Source organism: Delphinus delphis, chromosome 14 (genome assembly GCF_949987515.2).
Source record: "Delphinus delphis chromosome 14, mDelDel1.2, whole genome shotgun sequence".
NCBI lineage: Eukaryota > Metazoa > Chordata > Mammalia > Artiodactyla > Delphinidae > Delphinus > Delphinus delphis.
Window position 1 is genome coordinate 15,812,043 of NC_082696.1, and position 21,881 is coordinate 15,833,923.

General features: G+C 39.5%; 2 protein-coding genes across 9 annotated transcripts in view; one reads left to right on the top strand and one right to left on the bottom strand.

Annotated features, from left to right (window-relative positions):
• The window catches only part of LRP11 (LDL receptor related protein 11), a 69,656-nt gene that overhangs the window by 31,360 nt on the left and 16,415 nt on the right, over positions 1–21,881 (top strand). For 5 of the 6 annotated variants that reach the window (XM_060029801.1, XM_060029798.1, XM_060029797.1 and 2 more), the window contains exon 6: positions 9,081–9,176. In XM_060029801.1, coding sequence (XP_059885784.1) covers positions 9,081–9,176 — 96 coding nt within the window. Of the gene's footprint in view, positions 1–9,080; positions 9,177–13,268; positions 15,030–21,881 lie in introns of those variants that run through there. The other variant, XM_060029794.1, reaches the window with a different exon arrangement.
• Positions 17,821–21,881, bottom strand: part of PCMT1 (protein-L-isoaspartate (D-aspartate) O-methyltransferase) — a 46,594-nt gene continuing 42,533 nt past the window's right edge. For 2 of the 3 annotated variants that reach the window (XM_060029802.1, XM_060029803.1), the window contains exon 8: positions 17,821–18,608. In XM_060029802.1, coding sequence (XP_059885785.1) covers positions 18,596–18,608 — 13 coding nt within the window. In that variant the 3' untranslated portion in view covers positions 17,821–18,595. Of the gene's footprint in view, positions 18,609–19,112; positions 19,194–20,138; positions 20,283–21,881 lie in introns of all 3 variants that reach the window. The other variant, XM_060029804.1, reaches the window with a different exon arrangement.

The following is a 21,881-nucleotide window of genomic DNA, read 5'->3' on the forward strand; positions in this document are numbered from 1 at the left end:
CTGGTCAGAGAACTAAGGTCCCACATGCCGCGGGGCTGCTGAGCCCGTGAGCCACAACTAGAGAGAAGCCCGTGCACTGCAGTGAAGAGCCCATGTGCTGCAATGAAGAGCCCATGCGCTGCAATAAAAGATCCCACGTGTGCAACTAAGACCGGATGCAGCCAATAAATATTAAAAGAAAAAAAAAGAGAGAGAGTATGGGACTTCCCTGGTGGCGCAGTGGTTAAGAATCTTCCTGCCAATGCAGGGGACACGGGTTCGAGCCCTGGTCCGGGAGGATCCCACACACTGTAGAGCAACTGGGCCCGTGCGCCACAACTGCTGAGCCCGTGCTCCACAGCTGCTGAGGCCCGCACGCCTAGATCCCATGCTGTGCAACAAGAGAAGCCACCGCAATGAGAGGCCCACCCACTGCAGCGAAGAGTGGACCCCACTCACTGCAACTAGAGAAGGCCCGCGGACAGCAACAAAGACCCAACGCGGCCATAAATAAATAAATAAGACTTGACCTTTAAAAACAAATCTTTAAAAGAAAGAGTACAGAGAAACAAGTCTCACATACTTTTGGTGGGATTCAAATTAGTACAGTCTTCCAGAGGGCAGTTTCTGAAGCTTTGTGTGTATGCCTTGACCCAGTTATCCTGCCCTTGGGAATTTATGCCAAGCATGTCACTAAGGATGAAGTTAAGGGTGTGTGCGAATATGCAGTTCCACCAGTGAACCCACACTGCGTCCTCTTAGAACCGTTGGAGCGGATCACAGCGTCGCAGCGGGGCTTGCGCTTCCTTGGGATGCAATAGCACAGTGGCTGCGCTGTTGAAGATGGTTGCAGTTGCAGGGCCTGTTGCGTGCGTGGCCCAAGTCATCCATTCCCAAGGCTGTCTGTCCCCTTGTGTATGACCCAGCCGAAGGAAAGAATCTGGTTTCCAGCTCTGCAGAGTGCTAGAAAAGTGGCGGTGTATCCACCTTCACACTGAATCTGCTTTTTTGTTTGTTTGGTTTTGTTTTCGAAATGAGAATTCACGTTCAGCCCAGCAGGTTAGCCAGATTCTGTAAGGATCCGGATTAAGGCATGGAGTTAGTAGAACGCACAACCTTCTGTGTGGAGGTGAGGGTTTCTGCCTGCACTTTCCCGGATTCCCATGCCAAATACGCCAAAGCCTCGCTGTTCGCCTTATCTCTGGAGGTCATGAGCAAGCAACTCCTACCTTTGCCTTACTATGGAAAGTATTTTATTCAGAGAGGACATTCTCACAAAGGATATTTAAAGGGATTTTTTCACATGCCCCGTATTTCATATTTTCATTCCGTTGAACTATCTTTATTCTAACTGAGAAACCATTTTGAAACTATATAGCAACACCTCTGGGAAGGTGGTTTGAATGTGTTGAAGTCTATTAAGCTGAATAGTCTATTATGTTCCAACATGATGGCAGGAATCAACTGGATTCTCAAATGAATGGAAATCCAGCTAAAGGAAATGTACTTATCACAAATGAAGATAATCAGATGGTTATTTCCACAAACTTATTTTGAAGGGGGGAGTCCTCTTTTGTTGACCTACTCACTTGTTTGGACAATGTCATCTAATGAGCTATAATCAGCAGATGCCTTTAAGCATACGCAAGTATTCTGGGGCACTGAGAGAAACGTTGGTCTTGGAAGAGGCACCTCCTACCTTCTATGAGGTATCAGTCTAAAAGCTTTGGTCACTGTAGTGAGGACTACATAATTTTATTATTTGAAATCTATAGATGGTTTATATAGTAAATTCTGTTTTGTGACATCTGACCCACTTGGGTCAGTCCCAAGGAACCACTTGGTTTTAAACAAAATGACATGGTTTATTTTATCTAGAAGTTAGTTGAATACCTCCAGCATTCTGCTAGGATTAAAATATTAACCTCCAGCCAAATACAAAGATGTTCGTAAACACTGATAGTTTTCTTAGCCTGCCTCCAAGAATGAACTTGGAGCTCCTTTTAACTAATTTTTGACAAGCTGTAGAGGCTTTTTCAAGGCTGCCTAGTACAAACAATATGAAAACAAGCAAAGAGAATGCCAATGAGTTTTATGACTGTAATGAGGCCTAAATAACATTTCCAGCATGAGCAGACCAACTGTCACTGGTTAGCTGTGCTCTCGTCCTAGGACAATGCAGAGCATTTCCTGAAGAGAGCTTCCTCTTACCTGTTTTGCAGACATGCAGTGTGGTCTACCAGTGAATAGTGAGAAAGGACAATTCTGTGGTCTGTGTTAGTTGGCAGGGGTCAGAGGAAGCTATAGAACATTCTGGAAGGGAGACCCATATAGTAGCCACTTTCCCTGCTGGTTTTCCAGCTTCCCTTTGGAACATGCCTGCCTGTTCTATGGTGACTGAAAATGAAATTAAAATAGCTTCCATCCGGCTTCCAACTCTCCCTGTGAATGCATAGCTATGCGTGATAAACATAACACAATAGATCATTCAGAAGAGGGGAAAAATAATTTCCTAACCCTTCTAAAAGGATCATTACCAAAATGAATTATTTGCATAAGTAAATGATGGCATTTTCTTGTTTTGTTCTGACTGCTGTGTTGGTTAGAGCCTATGATAGGATGTATGGAGGTGAGGCATTTTTCTGTGCCATTCCATATGCTGATGTCTAGGAAGAGTGAATCAGGCAGTCTGGAAAATTATGGTCAGTTCCTTCAAAAATATGGAAAACAGAAATTCACATTTCAAATACCAAGATGGCAGGGCAAGTCCCCTAGGAAATTCTAGAGTCCATGACAGTTGTGTCTTCTGAAGTCTCCTGTGTACACTGCCCTCTCCCTAATACCTGATCTCTCCCAGATCCTGTATCACTGGCTTTCTCTCCCCAGGATATGAAGGCATTTAAGAAAATACTTTTCAAATGTGACAACTGAAGATTCAAAATGAATTGTATAGTTTTTTAAATGAACCCATCTCCAAGGCAAGGTCTCCTTTCCAAGAAAAATTAACCTGTTTCTCTACTGCATCCCTAGTAGAGCCTTGTCCCAGACCTTCCTAAGGAAATGTAAATTTGTGATTTTGCCTAGATTTGAGTATTAATTTGCTAAGATATGAGTAAATAAATATGGTATCAACTATAAGTTCTCAGAGCTGTGACTTTGAGAGCAGTATGGTTCAGTGGAAAAGCTCCTGCTTTGGATCAGTCCTGGGTTCTAATTCCAGTACCACTGATTACTAGCAACCAGGTAATAAACATCACTGAACTTCATTTCCTTACCTGTAAGAGGATAATATCTTCTCACAGTGTCACTACAATGAGATATTATGTGTAAATATAATTTATGTCTCTCAGTAACTGCTAGCACTATATGAATTTTTGCTAGAACATTCAAGTCCAGTGGCAAGAGAGCTACAAGCCTATAAGATCGTTAATTCAAATCAAAAATGGAGACAGTGTAGGGGTGGTCCCAGTCCTGAGTTCCTCTCCAGAATTAAGATGAACAATCTCTCATCTTCATTGGAAAGAGACAGAGGGGGGAAATTGTGAATGCAGTTATAGGCATACCTCGTTTTGTTGGACTTTGCAGATACAGCATTTTGTACAGATTGATGGTTCATGGCAACTTTGCGTTGAGTAAGTCTATTGGTACCATTTTTCCAACAGCATTTGCTTACTTCGTGTCTCTGTGTCACATTCTGGTAACTCTTGCAATATTTCAAACTTTTTTTGTCATTATTATTATATTTATGGTGATCTGTGACCAGTGATCCTTTTTTTTTTTTTAGTTTATTGGGTTTTTTTTAAAAAATATAAATTTATTTATTTTTGGCTGCAGTGGGTCTTTGCTGCCGAGCATGGGCTTTCTTCTAGTTGCTGCGAGCGGGGGCTGCTCTTCATTGTGGTGGGCAGGCTTCTCATTGCAGTGGCTTCTCGTTGTGGAGCACGTGCTGTAGGCGCACGGGCTTCAGTAGCTGTGGCACATGGGCTCAGTAGTTGTGGCGCACGGGGTTAGTTGCTCTGCAGCATGTGGGATCTTCCCGGACCAGGGCTCGAACCCTTGTCCCCTGCATTGGCAGGCGGATTCTTCACCACTGCGCCACCAGGGAAGTCCGATCCTTTTTTTTAGTTGAAGTACAATTGATTTACAATGTTGTGTTAACTTCTGCTGTATAGCAAAGTGACTCAGTTATGTATATATATATATATATATACATTCTTTTTTTAATATTTTTTTCCATTATGGTTTATCATAGGATATTGAATATTGTTCTCTGTGCTATACAGTAGGACCTTGTTGTTTATCCATTCTATCAATATATATAAAAGCTTACATGTGCTCACCCCAACCTCCCACTTTATCCCTCCCCCAACCCCTCCCCCTCGTCAACCACCAGTCTGTTCTCTATGTCCGTGATTCTGTTTCTGTTTCATAGACAGGTTCATTTGTGTCATATTTTAGATTCCATATATAACTAATATCATGTGGTATTTGTCTTTCTCTTTCTGATTACTTCACTTAGTGTGATAATCTCTAGTTGCATCCATGTTGCTGCAAATGGCATTATTTTGTTCTTTTTTATGGCTGAGTAGTATTCCATTGTATATATGTACTACATCTTCTTTATCCATTCATCTGTCGATGGACATATAGGTTGCTTCCATGTCTTGGCTACTGTGAATAGTGCTGCTTTGAACATAGGGGTGTGTGTATCTTTTTGAATTGTAGTTTTGTCTGGATATATGCCCAGGAGGGGGATTGCTGGATCATATGATAATTCTATTTTTTGTTTTCTGAGGATCCTCCATAGTGTTTTCCATAGTGGCTGCACCAACTTACATTCCCACCAACAGTGTAGGAGGGTTCCCTTTTCTCCATACTCTCTCCAGCATTTGTTATTTGTTGGCTATTCTGACTGGTGTGAGTTGGTACCTCATTGTGGTTTTGATTTGCATTTCTCTAATAATTAACGATGTTGAGCATCTTTTCATGTGCCTCTCGGCCATCTGTATGTATGGCCAGTGATCTTGATGTTACTATCGCAAAAAGATTTCGACTCACTGAAGGCTCAGGTGATGATTAGCATTTTTTAGCAATAAACTATTTTTTATTAAGGTATGTACATTGATTTTTTTAGACATGTGCTTTCGTACACTTAATAGACTACAGTATAGTGTAAAAACAACTTTTATATGCACTAGGAAACCAAAAAATTCATGTGACTCAGTTTATTGCAGTAGTCTGGAACTGAACCCATAATATATTTGGGGTATGATTGTATTTTATATTTTTCCACTGGATGAAAGACAAGCCAGTTAATCTTCTGAAAAGAATTGGAGACTGGTAAATTTTGGTGTTGTTATTTCTGGCTCATTATTTTTAAAAAATTAGACATGAGTTCTCAGCCATGTGATCTTTCCACTTTCAAATTTATTACTGGTGACAGTACTCACTGAGTGCCCGTCATTGTGCACTCCTGTGGTCATTACAGCAACCTAATGATGTGTTCAGATCATTACCCACAGTTTTAGATGCAGACAATGAGGCACAGAGGGTTTAAGACTTCAGACAAGGTCACACAGCTAGTAAATGATGAAGCCAGGATTTAACTTAACAGTCTTATACCAGCCCCAGCGGGAGGACAGCTTGTGCAGCAAGCCTTGCTGTGTGCTCGAGGACCTTCTGTCTTAGCTACAGAGCCAGGAAGCAGCTACAGCTCCATTGAGCCCTGCTTGTATGTACTTTCTGTTAGGGCATTAGAAACAAAGAAGGAGGAGATCCATGAGCACTGGAGTAGTTGGATTGGCTACTTGTAGGGCTGTACTATGACTTTCTGGGCCCTAGGCACTTCATGGGCCCCTTCCTCCATTAAAAAAATAATAATAATAATAAATATATATATACACACACACATATATGTGTGTGTGTGTGTAAAATTACTGTGTTGGTATGGAGATGAATATGACATGGGCTGGATTCACTATTATATATTTATTATTATTATATTCCTGTTTTTTGTGATTTTCTTTTTTTTTTTGGCCACACTGCCCTTGGCAGTGAAAGTGCAGAGTCTTAACCACTGGACTACCAGGGAACTTTCCTGGTTTCTGTGATTTTAAAAGAAATTAAAGGGAATTCCCTGGCGATCCAATGGTTAGGACTCAGTGCTTTCACTGCCGTAGCCTGGGGTCAATACCTGGTCAGGGAACTAAGATCCTGCAAGCCTCTCCTTGTGGCCAAAAAAAAAAAAAAAAAAAAAGGAAAAGAAATTAAAACCTTTTTGTGGGCCCCTAAAAGTAAAAGTGCCGTGGGCCCTGAGCTCTGTGCCCGTCGTGCCTAGGGGACAGGTCAGCCCTGGCTTTGCGATGGCTGTAGGCGTTCAGTCATGCTCCAAGGTATGGGTAGAAAGAATCTGAATAAATGGAAAGCCAAGATTTCAATTAATGGCGTGAGCAAATGGAACTGGGAATGAAAATGGCTTAAGCAGGGCACCCCAGCTGCCCACACTGGTGAGTGCTTGTCCGGGAGAGAAGGCAACATGGAGAGCCTTGAAGATTTGACCAAGGGATCTTGCACGGGCTGAGTCAAAAAGGATAATAACAGAATTTAGCGACTTCCGTACCCAAAGCTAGTTGAGAAGGAACAGTACCGTCCATGCTAAAGCTTTCATCCACCCGTGACAAAATGAGGAAAGTAAGCACAGTGTAGTGAGTTTTTTATAAGGCTAAATTTATTCGGTTTAAAGAACTATCCTTTTTATGTATTAAATCCTTCATGATTTGGGCTTTTAGACATATCCTTACTTTACAATGAAGTGAAGGTGATAGCCTTAGTAAATGGTCATTTCTTTTAATATCTTTACTTGGCAAAATTAAAAATTGACAACCCTAAATTGGCCCCTAAAATTATTTTGAATTTTCATTGGTCCACAAAATCCGAAGGTGTTGAAGTCACCTCGCCATGTGGACAAGAGCCTAACTTTACTATGGCCCCAGTGCTACGCCAGCCCTATCATCTAGATTCAATATTCCCTGTCCCCATCTTACTGGGACACAGGTGTCCACAGCCTCAGGGGACAGTCACTTTCGTCCATGGACTGAGGAGCTCAGCCACAGTAATAGCAGTTCCCTGGCTGGCTCTTTCCCCTTTGGCTCCTCGATGGTCACTGTCTTCTTTTTACAGTCTCACCCCGGATGTTCCTCTTCTTTTTCCTCCCCTCCCTATTTGGGAGGGAGTGGGGTTTCCACCACTACAGTAAAGTAGACAAGGGTAGAAATCAATCTGAAAGATACATCTGGTTCTCTAGCCTGCAGGAAATTGCTTATGCCTTACGCATCCCTCCCCTCGTTGGGCTCGAGTTTACGAAGGAAGCCCAAATTATTGGCTGTATTTAGGCTGGCACACGTGGTCTTGTAGAGGCACAGTAGAATGCAGTGAACCTGCCGTGGCCTTGGCCGCGAGAAGCGAACATGGGCTGATCTAACTGCACTGATGCTGAGGGAGTGGGATGAGCGGCCTCTGCAGACACACTCCAGTAGGAATGTCTGAAAGCAGAAAGGCCAGGGACGACGTTCTTGCAGTTCCCGAGGCATAGGTGATGGAGACCTAAGGCTGCGTGTGGCCGAGAGGCAGAAAAGAGGTCTGCCTGACGTGGTGACCGATGGGATGAAGGGCTGGGTGAAAAGGAGCATTAAGGATGCCGTAATGAAATAACTGTATCGACAGCCCCTTCTGATTAACAGCACTAACACGTGACTACAATGGTCATTTTAAACCATTGCTTTTTCTGACTCTAGTAGGTATCTGGAATAACTCTGCAATTTTCCATTTTGCAGTTGATTTTGTGATCCTTAGTGAATTCATGTATACTTCTTATTACAAATTACCAAGGAATTTTAGGTGCTACTTTTGGTGTTTTTTTGTTTGTTTGTTTTTTGCGGTACGCGGGCCTCTCACTGTTGTGGCCTCTTCCGTTGTGGGGCACAGGCTCCGGACGCTCAGGCTCAGCGGCCATGGCTCACGGGCCCAGCCGCTCCGCGGCATGTGGGATCTTCCCGGACCGGGGCACGAACTCGCGTCCCCTGCATCGGCAGGTGGACTCGCAACCACTGCGCCACCAGGGAAGCCCTAGGTGCTACTTTTGAATAGTCTTATTTTAGTTGCAGGTGTTATGAACATTTCTGTTGATGCCATATGAGTAAAGAAGCTTTAATTTTTTTTGTTTGTTTCTTCATAAAATTCCTCATGTCAGCAGATCATTTCCAGTTCCTTTCCATTAAGCACTATATTTTGCAAAAATCTCACTTGAAATTACACTACAGCCCGAGGGTAACTCCTTCATTACCATACTGTCAATATAATAAGCCCACAAATGCTATGAATTCCTAGATGGCAAATAGTAGAATGACACAGCCATGGCTCATCAGAACCTGAGATAAAAATCCTGAGATTTGATCTTTCTGTATATTTGCTCTCAGTAGTATAACTGAATAAAACAGGTAAACAGTTAACAACCTGTCATTAAATCAGAAGTGCTGGTTTCCACCAACAAGCAGTTAGACACACCTGAGTTTAAATCTCAGCCCTATGACCCACTGACTACTTGAATGAACCCAGGTAAGCGCTGAACCTCTCTGAGTCTGACCAGAAAAAAATGCAGCTGTTAATGCCTGCCAAGCAGCATTGAGGTAAGAAAGTGAAGTAGCATGTCTGAGTGCCTTATGTATGCTCACTGTTCATTTTCTAAAGGAAGATGTGTCTGGACTGTTTCTGCATTCCATGGTATAAAGTCCAAGTACCGTTGACTTGTCTAGCTGAAGTCTTTCCCTCCTTCTCTGGGTCGGGGAGGAAGTGCTGGGACAGTGTGCTTTTTCCCCCATCTCTGTCCAGTGGTTTTTCACTAGCCTCACACTCTGCTTTATTAAGTTGGTCACATTACTTATCTCGAGTTTTAGTATCAAACATAGGCCTGTGTTTATTGGAGAAATAAAGCCCGTAAGTCCTTTCTTTAAGTCCATCCTTAAAAAATAAATAAGGATCTGTTTTCATGTCTGTTCCCTGAAGTTTCTGATGTACCTTCAATATGTTTTATTTATTTTCCACAGATAGTGGTTCCTCAGGGAAGCACAGAAAAGAGGAAAATTATATTTTTGAGTCAAAGAGCAATCGACGAGGAGGGGAACACCCAGCCCCAGAAGCAGGTAAACATTTACCTTGGAAATTCATTGCAGAGCAGAAACATTTACGGAGCCACATATCCTGTAGCTGAGGTTATTAGATGAATCTGCAAGAGTCCATGATAAGAACAGGGATCTGTGGGTCAGAAGAATTAGTATATTCTCATCTCCTATATCATACTTCATCTTGGGACTCTTGAACTAGTATCTTCACATCTTTGGACCTCAGCTTCCTGGATAATCACTACAGTCCCGTCCAGGTGTAACATTGTGTGGAACGAGTGATGCTCAGGACATAGTGGTTAAGAACCAGATGCCAAGGTTCAAATCCTTCGTCCATCACTAACTCGATGACCTTGGGCAAGTTATCTTCTCTCTCTGGATCTCAATTTCCTCATTGGTCGATGAACATAGTAACTATACCTGCCTCACAGAGCTGTTAGGGAGAATAAACGGAACGGTCATTATAGAGCATGTAGCATATCGCTTGGCTCATGCAATAAGCCATATAAATAATGGCTATTGTGATTGTTATTTGTGATCAACAAGGGCAGAGGTCTTAGAGTACCCAGTTCTCTCTCCAAGTGCTCCAGTGACAAAGACGGAAGACAATAGGAATGGTGAAAGAGTGTAGGTGGTACAGGGGATATTTAGTAAGTGGGAGAAGAATACTGTAATTTCATAATTTGGGTTATTTTTAACTAGAAAGAAAATACTTTCAAGATAGTCCTGTAGAAAGGTAAGTTTTAATCCTAAATCTCATAAACTAATTAGTAAAAGAAAATTTAGGAGAACAAAATATGATTATTAAGCTATGGATCTAAACATTGAGAAAACTTTCTTTTTACACTAGAAGTAGTCTTTGTAATATCTGAACAATAGTCAAGTATCATTTTTAAATAATAGATGGGTAAAATAACCCAGGTATCAAGTACCTAGGTGCTGTCCAGGCTGCTGGCCTGCTGGACTTAGCCTGTCCCAGGATGTTTGAATAAAAACACCCATCGCCTTTCGACATACAGAGAGAACCGGGCCTGCCCCTTACCCCCATGCCCAGATGTATCCAGAGAGCCTCAGTTCTGATTGCCCGGTGCCTGTCCTAATTGTTACATATTTGAGTGTCACTCCCAGTCTTAGGAACAGAATACCCAATTCATCCCCTTAGCTGGTTTCTAAGAAAACTATGGTGATGTGTTTTAGAAGGGGTTGGGAAATTTTAAATCTCAAATTACCTAAACTAAAGAACACTGAAGAAACTATGCCAACTGAGTATTTAAAAGTCAAGAATAATTTTCAGTATCCTAGCAAGTATTTTTTGGGAGACTTCATGTTCTTTGTCATCAAAGCATTAATCAGGAATCAGATTTGACAGTTCAGCAACCTCATATCTGACTTTGGCAAACAGAAAATTCCCCTAGATTGTATGCGGTTTTATTGTTGCCATAGCTGCCTCTGAGCCCCAGACTTGGGATTGGGGTCTTCAGCCACAACAGCTCCCTTCCCCTGCAGCCTAAACGCTGGTGTTTTCAACAAGTTGAACTCACTTAGAAGGGCAGCCTCTAATCATTCTCCTACCCTGAACAAGCAGAACTGGGTCTGGGTATTGGGTTCCAGTTGGTAAGAAATGGTTTGGGGTTCCCAGGGTTTCTTTGGGGGTTGACCAAAGTCTCTTTTTTTGTCCAGTTCCTTTGTAACATATCCCTCTTCTGTGGCTAGTGCAGGAAGATGCAGGGGGAACTGGCACCCTCAGGTCCAAACTTAGCCCTTTCAAAACTTCTTTCCTCAAAGTCGCCATTAGGAAACTGGAATGTATGTGCCAGCTCTAGGATCAAATTATAGACTGTTGGTTTATCGCAGATTTTTATCTTTCATAATTCTCTACGGGAATACTGGCCTCGCCCAAAAGACTGTCTTGTAGCAAGAGTCGCTAATGCAACTTCCTCATCCCACCCTCCTGAACCCAGACTGAACTCTCAGACTGTTCCTGAGAATCTTCTTCAGGAGTTTCACCTAGGATTCCACAAAGAAACCAGAGGTTGAAATGCCATTAGTAGGTACTCAGCTCCAGGCCCTCTTGTCTTGGAGAGGAGGCCAGCTATACCTGGGACTGGTTTTAAGCTCAGAAAATCAAAGCTATCAGGAGTGAACTTCCTCAGTTACTTACCCCCAAATGTAAACACGTGTCGGTACCCACCCTCTCTTCTTTTCCTCCAGCACTGAAGGAAAAGGTGTCCCCTCTTTCCAAGGTCAGTCTCTCCCCCTGACCTTGATGCAGCTCCTTATCTCCTCAAGTCTGTTTCTCCATCATTTATTAACTCCCAGTGTTTATAATCTCTACTGGTTCATCCCCCTAGATGCAGTCAGATCTCTAAAAACATATAAAAAACAAAACAGCATCCCTCAGCCTTCAATCTCCCTGTAAATGAATTCCCAGTTGCTAAGTGCAGCGGCCTCTCCAGGCTTCACCTCACTTGACCTCTCCTTAGGATTTGATTCCGCTGACCACTTGCATCTTGAAATAGCCTCGTCCCTCTGCTTCCAGGACTCCCTTCTCCGTTGGTCGCCGACCATTTCTCTGACCTGTCTCTTCCTGTGCTCCTTGGTCCTCCTCTTTGTCCGCCCTCCGAAATGTTGCTGCTCCCTGGGGCCTTGTCCCTGGCCCCCTTCTCCCTTCCTCTCTGGCGGTCTCACCCACTTTCGTCCCTGCAACCATCACCTTAACGCTGAAGGTCCCCACATGTTCAGGCCCAAATCATCGAAGAGCCTAGAGAAAATTCCACCTGGGTTGGCTGTTGGCATCTCAATTTGAAACTGTGGAAAACTAATCATCTCCCTCACCCACCCCAAGGAAGCTCCATCACGCATCTAAGTCACTCGAGCAAAGACCCTGGGGACCAGGTACACGGCCCACTCCTCTTTATAGCTGTACTTCATGTATATTCTGTCATAGCAACTGTAATACTTTATTGTATCTCTGCATGTAAATGTCTATCTACCCAGAATTGAAGTCATTAAAAAACAATCTCATTGAACTTTTGGAGAAGTGGTATACCACAGTAGTTCTGGAACAGTACTGTCTGGGGCCATATCCTGACTCTCCCATACTGAGAGAAGTCAAGTCACTTAATTCTCAATGCCTTAGTTCCCTCATTTGTGAAATGGGGATAATGAAAGTACGAACTCATATGGTGGTTGTGAGAATTAAATTACTTAATCTATAAAGCACTCTTTATTATCTTTGATTACCAGTGTCAGGCACATGACTGTTAATTTATGCAAAATGAATAAATAAATGAAAGAAAATGTTATGAAATCAGCTTATGCAATGGAGGTTTTTGCTCCTCTCGTTCCACCAGTTGGCAAGACCCCTGTAGCTAAAAATAGTTCCACCATATCATCTCCAAGCCTGGCCTGACTCCAGAGCAGATCAGACTAAGAATAGACCCTGCTGAGCTTGATAAGAAAGACTGATCTGGGGTACACACTGTTCCTTCCAGACTCCTGAAAGGCTCTAAAAGCTGCTTCTAGTCTCGGTGTCTAGGATCAATCCCACAGGGAAGAAAACCTATGAAGGAGAACTAGAGGTTTTTTTTCCTCAAGTTTTCAATAATGGCTCTACTGGCTGAGAGTAGGTTCTCTGGATTTAGGAAACAAAAATTTCTTAAAGCCCTAACCAGAGCAAGAAATCAGGAGTTAGTCCATACTTATTTTAATGGTGAATGACCATGTATGAATCCATAGATGTAAGCTATGACTGCAATGAAGATATTTCCTGTGGTCACAATGTCTTTACAGTTGGATATAAGGGTAATCTGACTGCAACGTTTGTACCCACTGATGGCCTATAAATTTTATAGGAACCTGGTACACAGTTTGGTTTTAAGGAACTCTTGGTTTGAGACCTAGACCTGCAGCTTACAAGCTATGTGCTCTTGGGCCAATTACTCAATCTTTCTGCACCTCAGTTAATCTGCAAGATGGAGGTACTATAAGTACCTACTTGAGTTGTTCAGATTAAATACAACAGTGCATGCACAGTGCTTATCATATAATGGATTGTGGCTGTTATTGGTATTAACCACTGACCTACCCTGTTCATTTCCGACCTTTGCACAGGTGCAGTGCTACCCCTGGCCCTGGGTTTGGCTATCACTGCTTTGCTGCTTCTCATGGTTGCTTGTCGACTACGGCTGGTGAAACAGAAACTTAAAAAAGCTCGTCCCATTACATCTGAGGAGTCTGACTACCTCATAAATGGGATGTATCTATAATAAGTGTAATTTAAATAGCTGAGGGCAAGAACATGTTTCACTTATAATTTGTATATATTTTGGGTTCTGATATTTATAACCTCTTCTTTTTTTTGTTTTGATTTGTTTTTAACCTCTTCTGTTTAACTAAGAAAACTACTGAAAACCCTGAAGATTCTGCAAATACTAAACCTTTGTTTTTAGTTATTGATTTTCCTTGGGAAGTATGTGAAATATTTTGAAATTTAGAGAGGAGTCCATATGACTACAGACTTTTACAAATCTAACTCTGATTTACATAAGCTGCCCCTAAAAACAGAAATTTGCAGTTAGCCAAGGCAGAAAATTCCGAGTCTCTAGAGGTTCCTGGGAAAGGCAGTGTTAACTCTTTCTAGAAGCCAGCCATTGGCACTTCATACCACCCCACTTCCCTCGCCCTGTGGCCCTCCCATTTCTCACTTTAAGCTTCCAGTGTTCTCCTTTCTCTTCTCTTCAAAACCTATTTCTGAGGATGGAGCTCAAGTGAGTGTACACCTTCAATGAGATGTTATCCACGGCAGGAATATCTAAGTTATAAACCTAATGAACAGGTCAGTAAGGCCTAGGGAAGGTGAATATGAGTTCTTCCCAATGCCTGACATCGTGTCATGTATGTGGCTGCTTCATTCTCCCAAAGGAGAATGACTCAGACTTTGAATTACAAATAGCTCTAACATGGTCATGGAAGCAGAGAACCTGGCAGGTCAAAAATTTTAACAGAAACCTAGCTGAGGGAAAAATGAGCAAGGAGGATGATTAGTTCTTGTATCTGCTCAACACTGCTCATTTATATAGTCACTGGTTTTCAGCATTAGTATGTGTTGATGGAAGAAAAAAACTGCGTTCAAATTGAAAAACAGAACACTGAATGGATTTCTGGGTACAGCTTTTGTAAAAATGTCACGTGTTTAAGTATCAGCGGTTCTTCCATTCAGTGGAGTGATGCCGTTTTTCCGTTATTTATTTAATGCTCTAAAATGTTACAGTGTGCACACAGCTAGTGCCAGGCTTATGTACTCCCAGAGCATAAGGGAGTTTTGCACAAATTCATCTTTACAGAAAACCAGCATCTAGCTTAGCATCTTTTACCTTTTAATCTGTAGGATTTTAAAGGCATATTATTTCCACCATTGCTTAATGCTGGGACTATGCACATTCTAGAAATTATTCTACTGAGAGGAATGTATAATGTGATGTTCCTAGTCACATGTTTTTTTTTTTTACCATAAGTGGCAAATCTTTTAAAATACTTGAAAACCCTCTAGAAAACTATTTTTAGACTGAACCTGATGTAAGTTATTCCTTTAGCAAAGACTTAATTTGGGTCAGAGATATACATTAACAAATGGATAGTTACTTAGTTCTAGGAAAACAAAGAAATTGGTTATTTTTATTTCGTAAGAAACTCAAGCATGAATTTTAGAATTGAGCAAAGATTTAAATTTCTCCTTAAGGAGTTTAGAGAAATGACTGTGTGAATGAACCTAAGATGTCTGTACTCTGTATGTGATGCTGTGCAGTTTGTTTTTCTATAGAAGGATGTCACCTATAGCCATATCCAATAAAATAAAAACTGATGAGGCATGCATCTTTCAGCACATCTTTTATACATGAAGAAACTAAACACAATTTAGTATTGCCATGGTGTTGAAACACTTGATAAAAGATGTCCCATATCTATATGTACAGTATTCTTTAATAAATTTTATTATATTCCTAAGCCTTTTTTTACACCTTCTAATATAATCATAGCTGCTAGTACAGATGGTCCCTGACTTACGTTGCTTCGACTTACATTTTTTTTTTACTTTATGATGGTGCAAAAGTGACACATTCAGTAGAAACCACACTTGGAATTTTGAATTTGGATTTCTTCCTGGGCTACTGATACACTTACTGTACATCCTCTCTCGTGATGCTGAACGGTGGCAGCATAGGTCTTTTTCCCTAGAAAATAATCCTATTGATTTGATTTAAAACTATTGATTTAAAACTGATACAGTAGTGTTAACAGGGAAATTCTGCAGGCTCTTTGATCCATAAGGTAATTTCTAGGCAAAATCCTGACAGGATAATCACCTAAAAATTAAAATAAACAAATAATGCTGGCAAAACAGATTACTCAGTGTGAGGCAGTCCTTTAAAGGGCACAGTAAAAAGTGTTCAGGGCATGGAATTCAAATACAAATGTCCTCAGCTGCCCTAGGCCGTTGGACTGCTGCCTCTTATGCTTAAGGTGCCCTCAGTATTGCCATCACCTGCCCTTTGACCAAAAGTGTTATTCTGTGATGCCCATCCTACTGGGACACTCCACCCAAGTGAGAAAGAGTTCTTGAGACCCAGCAGCCATAGAACTTCATCTAACGTTAGGAAAGAAAAAGGAAAGGCAAGAAGGGAAAAGGAAGAGAAGAACAGGAAGAGGGGGAAAGAGAGAATGAGGAAGAGGGGAAGGTTTCACCGGCCCAGCACAGCACTCTGGAGGCACTAAGGTGAGGGAGCACTTCTCAGAGTCCTGGCCCCAGCAACACAAAGTCAGTTAAAAAGATAAAGCCTCGGGCTTCCGTGGTGGCACAGTGGCTGAGAATTCGCCTGCCAGTGTAGGGGACACGGTGAGAGGCCCGCGTACCGCAAAAAAAAAAAGTGTAATCAACTTTTTTTTTTGAACAACGCAGATTTCAAAAATTAGGGCAATGGGATCTAAAGTATTTGTACAATGCTAATGTATACTTTTAACCCAAATGTCATTTTTAAATACTACTTGGGAAAGGGTTGAAACCCTCGTTAGAAAATAGAATTCTTAATTTAATTCTTAATTGAGAGCTAGATTTGGCTTTAATAAAATCAAATCTGTAAAAATCACCTTGTTTCAACAGGACCTCGCTAGACTGGAACTTTTAAAAATGTTTTTATTGTTGTCCTTCATATTATGTAAAGAAGTCCTTCTAATAAGGAAAAATGAAATGCTAAAATATTTTAGAAATTATGAATACTAAAGATTAAAGAGACGTTTCTTCTCTGACCAAAACATATATTAATTCAATTCTTTTCAAGAGAAAAGTTCATAGATAGAATTAAGATTCATTATTTCCATCTTTACACATTTATTGATGCTCCCCTAAAATCCATTCCTCTTTATTCAACATTTAAAATTTTTTTTTTTTTTTTTTTTTTTTGGCCATGCCACACAGCATGCAGGATCTTAGTTCCCTGACCAGGGGTCAAACCCGTGCCCCCTGCAGTGGAAGCATGGAGTCTCAACCACTAGACCGCCAGGGAAGTCCCTAAAAATTTTAACTCAAAAGTTTAAAGTCCAAGAGCAATGCTTGGCATAGCATTTGTCTGTACCAATCAGATGCCACTTGGTTTGTCTTACCAGATTTATAAACTGTCCCCTCAACCAGACTGCAAACTTCTTGAGAGTAAGGGCCTTTTTCTATCCCCAAGACCTAACAAAGGGACTTACATAGAGTAAAATGTTGATAATAGCTAGGAAGGATACAGACTAGTGAATAAGTTGAAGAATTAAAGTCCTAAAGAATACTTGATGTTTGAAACTACCGCCCGCAAATGACAGAGTCCTGGATCAAAAGCGTTCATGGCCTGAGTCCAGAAGCAACACTAACAACAGCAAACTGAAGCCAGCAATGAATTCACAAGTTTTGGCCACCAACTAATGCAAGTTTCCTGTGCCTAAGACCCTGCCCAAGAAGAGACACTGGTAAAAACATGCATGCGTAATTTTTTTAAAGCCATTTTCAAAGAAGTAATGTTTAAGACTTTAACTTAAGATGTGGGGGGAGGTGCCTCATCCCCTCACGAAGGATCTATTTGCCAGAATCATACACACTTGCACACAGCAGAGGGAAGGGCTTTGCTGGGAGTGCTAGTTCTGCTAGCTCTAGAGCTTATATCTCTTCAAGTTCTAGAACCCTTAGAAAAACTAAGATCCTAATATAAAGGTATAAAATTACAACATTTAAGCAAGATCCCAACGTGTTACTGCCTTCTTAGAAACTCATTTTACAGTCGTTATATTAATAAATCTATTTATAGGTAATGGATGGGTTTTGGTAAATTTATCCTCAACCCTGTTCTTTCTTGACATTAAGTCAGTGCATTCATTCACCCTTTCATTCATTCAGCATTTATTGTACATCTACAAGAGGCCCCGTGTTAAGCAAAGAAAAATAGTAAATGAGGTGTAGTTCTTGTCCTTGAGAAACGTAGTCACATTCCACAAATGTACAGTTAGATTAATGCTCTTAACCTGCTCAGATTTCACAAAATGGAGCATCAGAGAAACCACCTTTTTCTCTGTGATCTTGGCATTGTGTACCTGGTGGACACGCGATTCTTCTATGTTCAAACACCGCCAATGCCTTTCACTTTTAACTTTATTTGGCAAAGCAGCACTGCATCAACTGTTCAGTGACTAGGACGCAGCTTACACAGCATGTTAAATCCATATACATTATGAGCAGCAAATCAGAAACAAAAACAATACTGAGCTCCTAGAATTTTTAAAGAGAGAAAGGAAGAACTATGTCAGTTATGTCCAATCTGAACAGCTGAGTGTTTTAAGGGACATCACCTGTCATCTTCTTAAGTTTTAATATTTACAAATGCTTAGCTTTAAGGTAACAAAGCAGCCGATTGTATCTACAACATGCTATTCTATGACACCACATCAAAAGCTTTAAAAAGGAAGCTCATCTCTATTTTCTTAGTAGCATCTAACATACACCCAAAAACCAAGAATCTTAACTTATGAATGGTGGTGTTACCTGATGCACAAAAGCAATCTGATAAATTAACATCTGAACAGAATTAAGTGTCTAAGAAAAGAAAAGCCACTCCTCAAAATCAATTCACAAACTATGTTTTCCATTTTGCAGAACCCTTCCTTTTAACATTTAAAGTAAAACGTGGGCATGTTAAAGTAATAATACACAAATTTATATTTGCATCCTTCTACCAATTTGGCTTCTGTGCCTCTTTGAAGAATTAGAAACCCCACAAAACCACACATTTTCATGCTGAAAATAGTGTAAGAAAGTCCAACACAAGCTGTGATGCTGTTGATTTTCAAAAGCTTTGAGGACTGAGATGAGCAATCCACTGTAATATTATATACTGGTCAAGCTGATGTTGCTTTTACAGTTCGTCCCTGGTGGGGGAAAAGGAGAGAAATATATAAGTAGGAGTTACATATTACAAAACTTGGCTTTCTAATAGTTTAGATACAACTAATAAATCAGTAAAAATACACTGATCCCCAAGCATTATTAAAAACAAAAACAAAACTGAGCAAATGATCCAAGTCAAAGCAAAAATGGAAATCAGCCATTTCAGACATCCTTTGTGCTACTCCAGAATGAAGAATGAAAACTAAAGGACCTGAATTCTTTATTTTTTAATTCAAAAGTAACTTTCTTCCTTCAAGACCAAATATTCAGAGAAATGGTAACTTTTAGATCCAGGATCTTGCTAATACTATTTATTGTAAAATAATAACGAGTAGTTAGAGTTCAGATAATTCTTTACAGCTACATTCACAAAATTGGACAAAAATTTAGTCTTTTGTTTAGGGTATCTGTTAGCAATTGTCGCGTGCGTCAATCTCAACCCAAACTCTTTGTGAGAAAACGCATCATCTGTAGGTATAATATACCTGTCAGCTGATTTCATAAGACAGCTTTATCAGCTCCAAAAGAAACCATTCGCTCAGCCAGGTGCAGCACTGTACCAGCAACTGCCAGTGAGAGGAAGGAAGGAAGAAAAATGCAGTCTAAAATAAATTGTATGGTATATAAATTATACCTCAATAAAGCTCTTAAAAGTGAAAAAATAAAGCTACCAGAAAAGCCTAAAAGCTTCTTATTTGAGGGTAATCTGAGTAACAAAAAACATTGTTAAAGACTCAAGTACTTTAGGAGTAAATAAGTATGATGTTTGCAACTAAATCTCAAATGACTCAGGAAAAAATGTTACATATATGTATATATAGAGAGAAAGAGGGAGTGAAAAGGAATGTGGAAAAACGTTAATAATCGATAACTCTGGATGAAGAGATTCAGGAGCTCTTTGTACTATTCTTGCAACTTGTCTATAATAAAAATTTTAAAGTTTTTTTAAAAGCTGTTAAAATAAATTTGAAGGGAAGGTAAATAAAGAGCTAAAATTTCCCAGGTAAGTGGTGAATTGGATTATTGGCCAGTACAGTATTTTTTATAAAATATGAATTTTATAAATTGTGCAAGAAAATATTTTTAAAATGACTTCTCCCATCAGCTGTCTTTGTCATACAGCACTGGATTATCTGTTAAATGATAAGTTATCAGTTCTTGTTCCTCTTAATATATTCTTCCAAATAATTTAAGTACTGTAATTCTCATAAAACAGCTTTTACTTAAATTCATGCAAGCATTAAAGTACTTAATCTTCAAAGAGTTCACTTGCAGAGTGCTCTATTCATAAATTAAATTCACTTGTGCTTTTTAAAATATAGATTAAAGATACTATTGTTGTTTTTTTAAATAATTTTACATTTTATTTACCTGTTGCAAGGCATTAAGGATTCTGTCAATAAATATCCTTATTGCCCAGCAATACAGTATATATCCTCTCCATTTAAAAATTTTTTTGAAAAGGGAAAAGGATAAAAACTCTCAACAAACTGGGTATAGAGGGAACGTACCTCAACATAATAAAGGCCACATATGACAAGCTCACAGCTAACATCATATTCAACGGTGAAAAGCTGAAAGCTTTTCCTCTAAAATCAGGAACAAGACAAGGATGCCCACTCTCGCCACTTTTATTCAACATAGTACTGGAAATCCTAGCCAGAGCAATTAGGCAAGAAAAAGAAATGAAAGGCATCAAAATCAGAAAGAAAGAGGTAAAACTGTCTCTTTTTGCAGACGACAACTAAAATTAGTTGTTTCTATATACTAATAATAAACTATCAAAAGAAAAATTAAGAAAACCATCTTATTTACAATTATATCAAAAAGAATAAAATATCTAGAAATAAATTTAACCAAAGAGGTGAAAGGGTTGTACACTGAAAACTATAGAAAGTTAATGAAAGACACTGAAGATGATACAAATAAATGTAAATATATTCCGTACTCATGGATTGGAAGAATTAATGTTGTTGAAATATCCATTCTACCCAAAGCAATCTACTGATTCAATATAATTCCTCTCAAAATTCCAATGTCATTTTTCACAGAAATAGAACAATCCTAAAACATGTATGGAACCACAAAAGACTCCAAATAGCCAAAGCAAACTTTAGAAAGGACAACAAGACTGGAGGCATCACACGTCCTGATTTCCAACTATATTACAAAGCTATAGTAATCAAAACAGTATGGTATTTGGCATAAAACAGACACAGAGACCAATGGAACAAAGAAATAAACCCATGCATATATGGTCCATTAATTAAGGAGCCAAGAATATACAACGGAGAAACAGTCTCTTCAATAAATGGTGTTGGGAAAACTGGAGAGCCACATGAAAAAGAATGAAACTGGACCCCTATCTTACACCACACACACAAAAATTAAGTCAAAATGGATTAAAGACTTGGATGTAAGATCTAAACTTATTGTGGTGATCATTTTGCAATATATACATCTATCAAATCACTATGTTGTACACCTAAAACTAATGCAATGCTATATGTCAATTATATCTCAATAAAACTGGAAAAGATCATATTGTTAAAAAGTGTTTAATGATACGGGACAATGTTGATGACATTTTATTAAATAAAAAGAGATTACAAAATAATGCTACCATATGATCTCAGGATTACAAAAGAGATTTATATAGATCTATGGATAAAAGAAGAAAAAATCTACAAAATGTTAATAAGAGGTTACCTCTAGATTCTGGGATTATGGGTGACTTTTATTCTTTGTATTTTTTTCCTATTTTTACAATGCATATACATTACTTTGGTAGTCAGGAACAGTATTGTTGAAAACAAATAGAAGGCAATTTATAGCACCCCCTCCAAAAAAAAAGGAAAAGAAATTAAGTTTACAGACCTGAGTTTGTAACATTTAGGGTGCCAAAGAAAACCAAAAATTTGCTGCCATGGCAAGTATAACCTTGTCACATCCTAAGACTCCAAAATCCATTAACCTTATTAATTTTTCCTAATATTTAAAATTCTACATAACCATATTTTTCTTTATCTGACTTACATGCATAGATCATTTACAATAAAAGAGTACATCCTAAATTTCTAAAAAGGCTCTTTAAAATATATGTGTTAATATTTCATTAGATTAATAACTATATATTTGTTACTTTATTGTATAATAAGTAATTATACATAATTTAATTATTAGGTTAATAACTCTAAGTTACTAACATTTAGTATTATGTATTCTTTATCAAGAACAACTGAAAATATGTACTA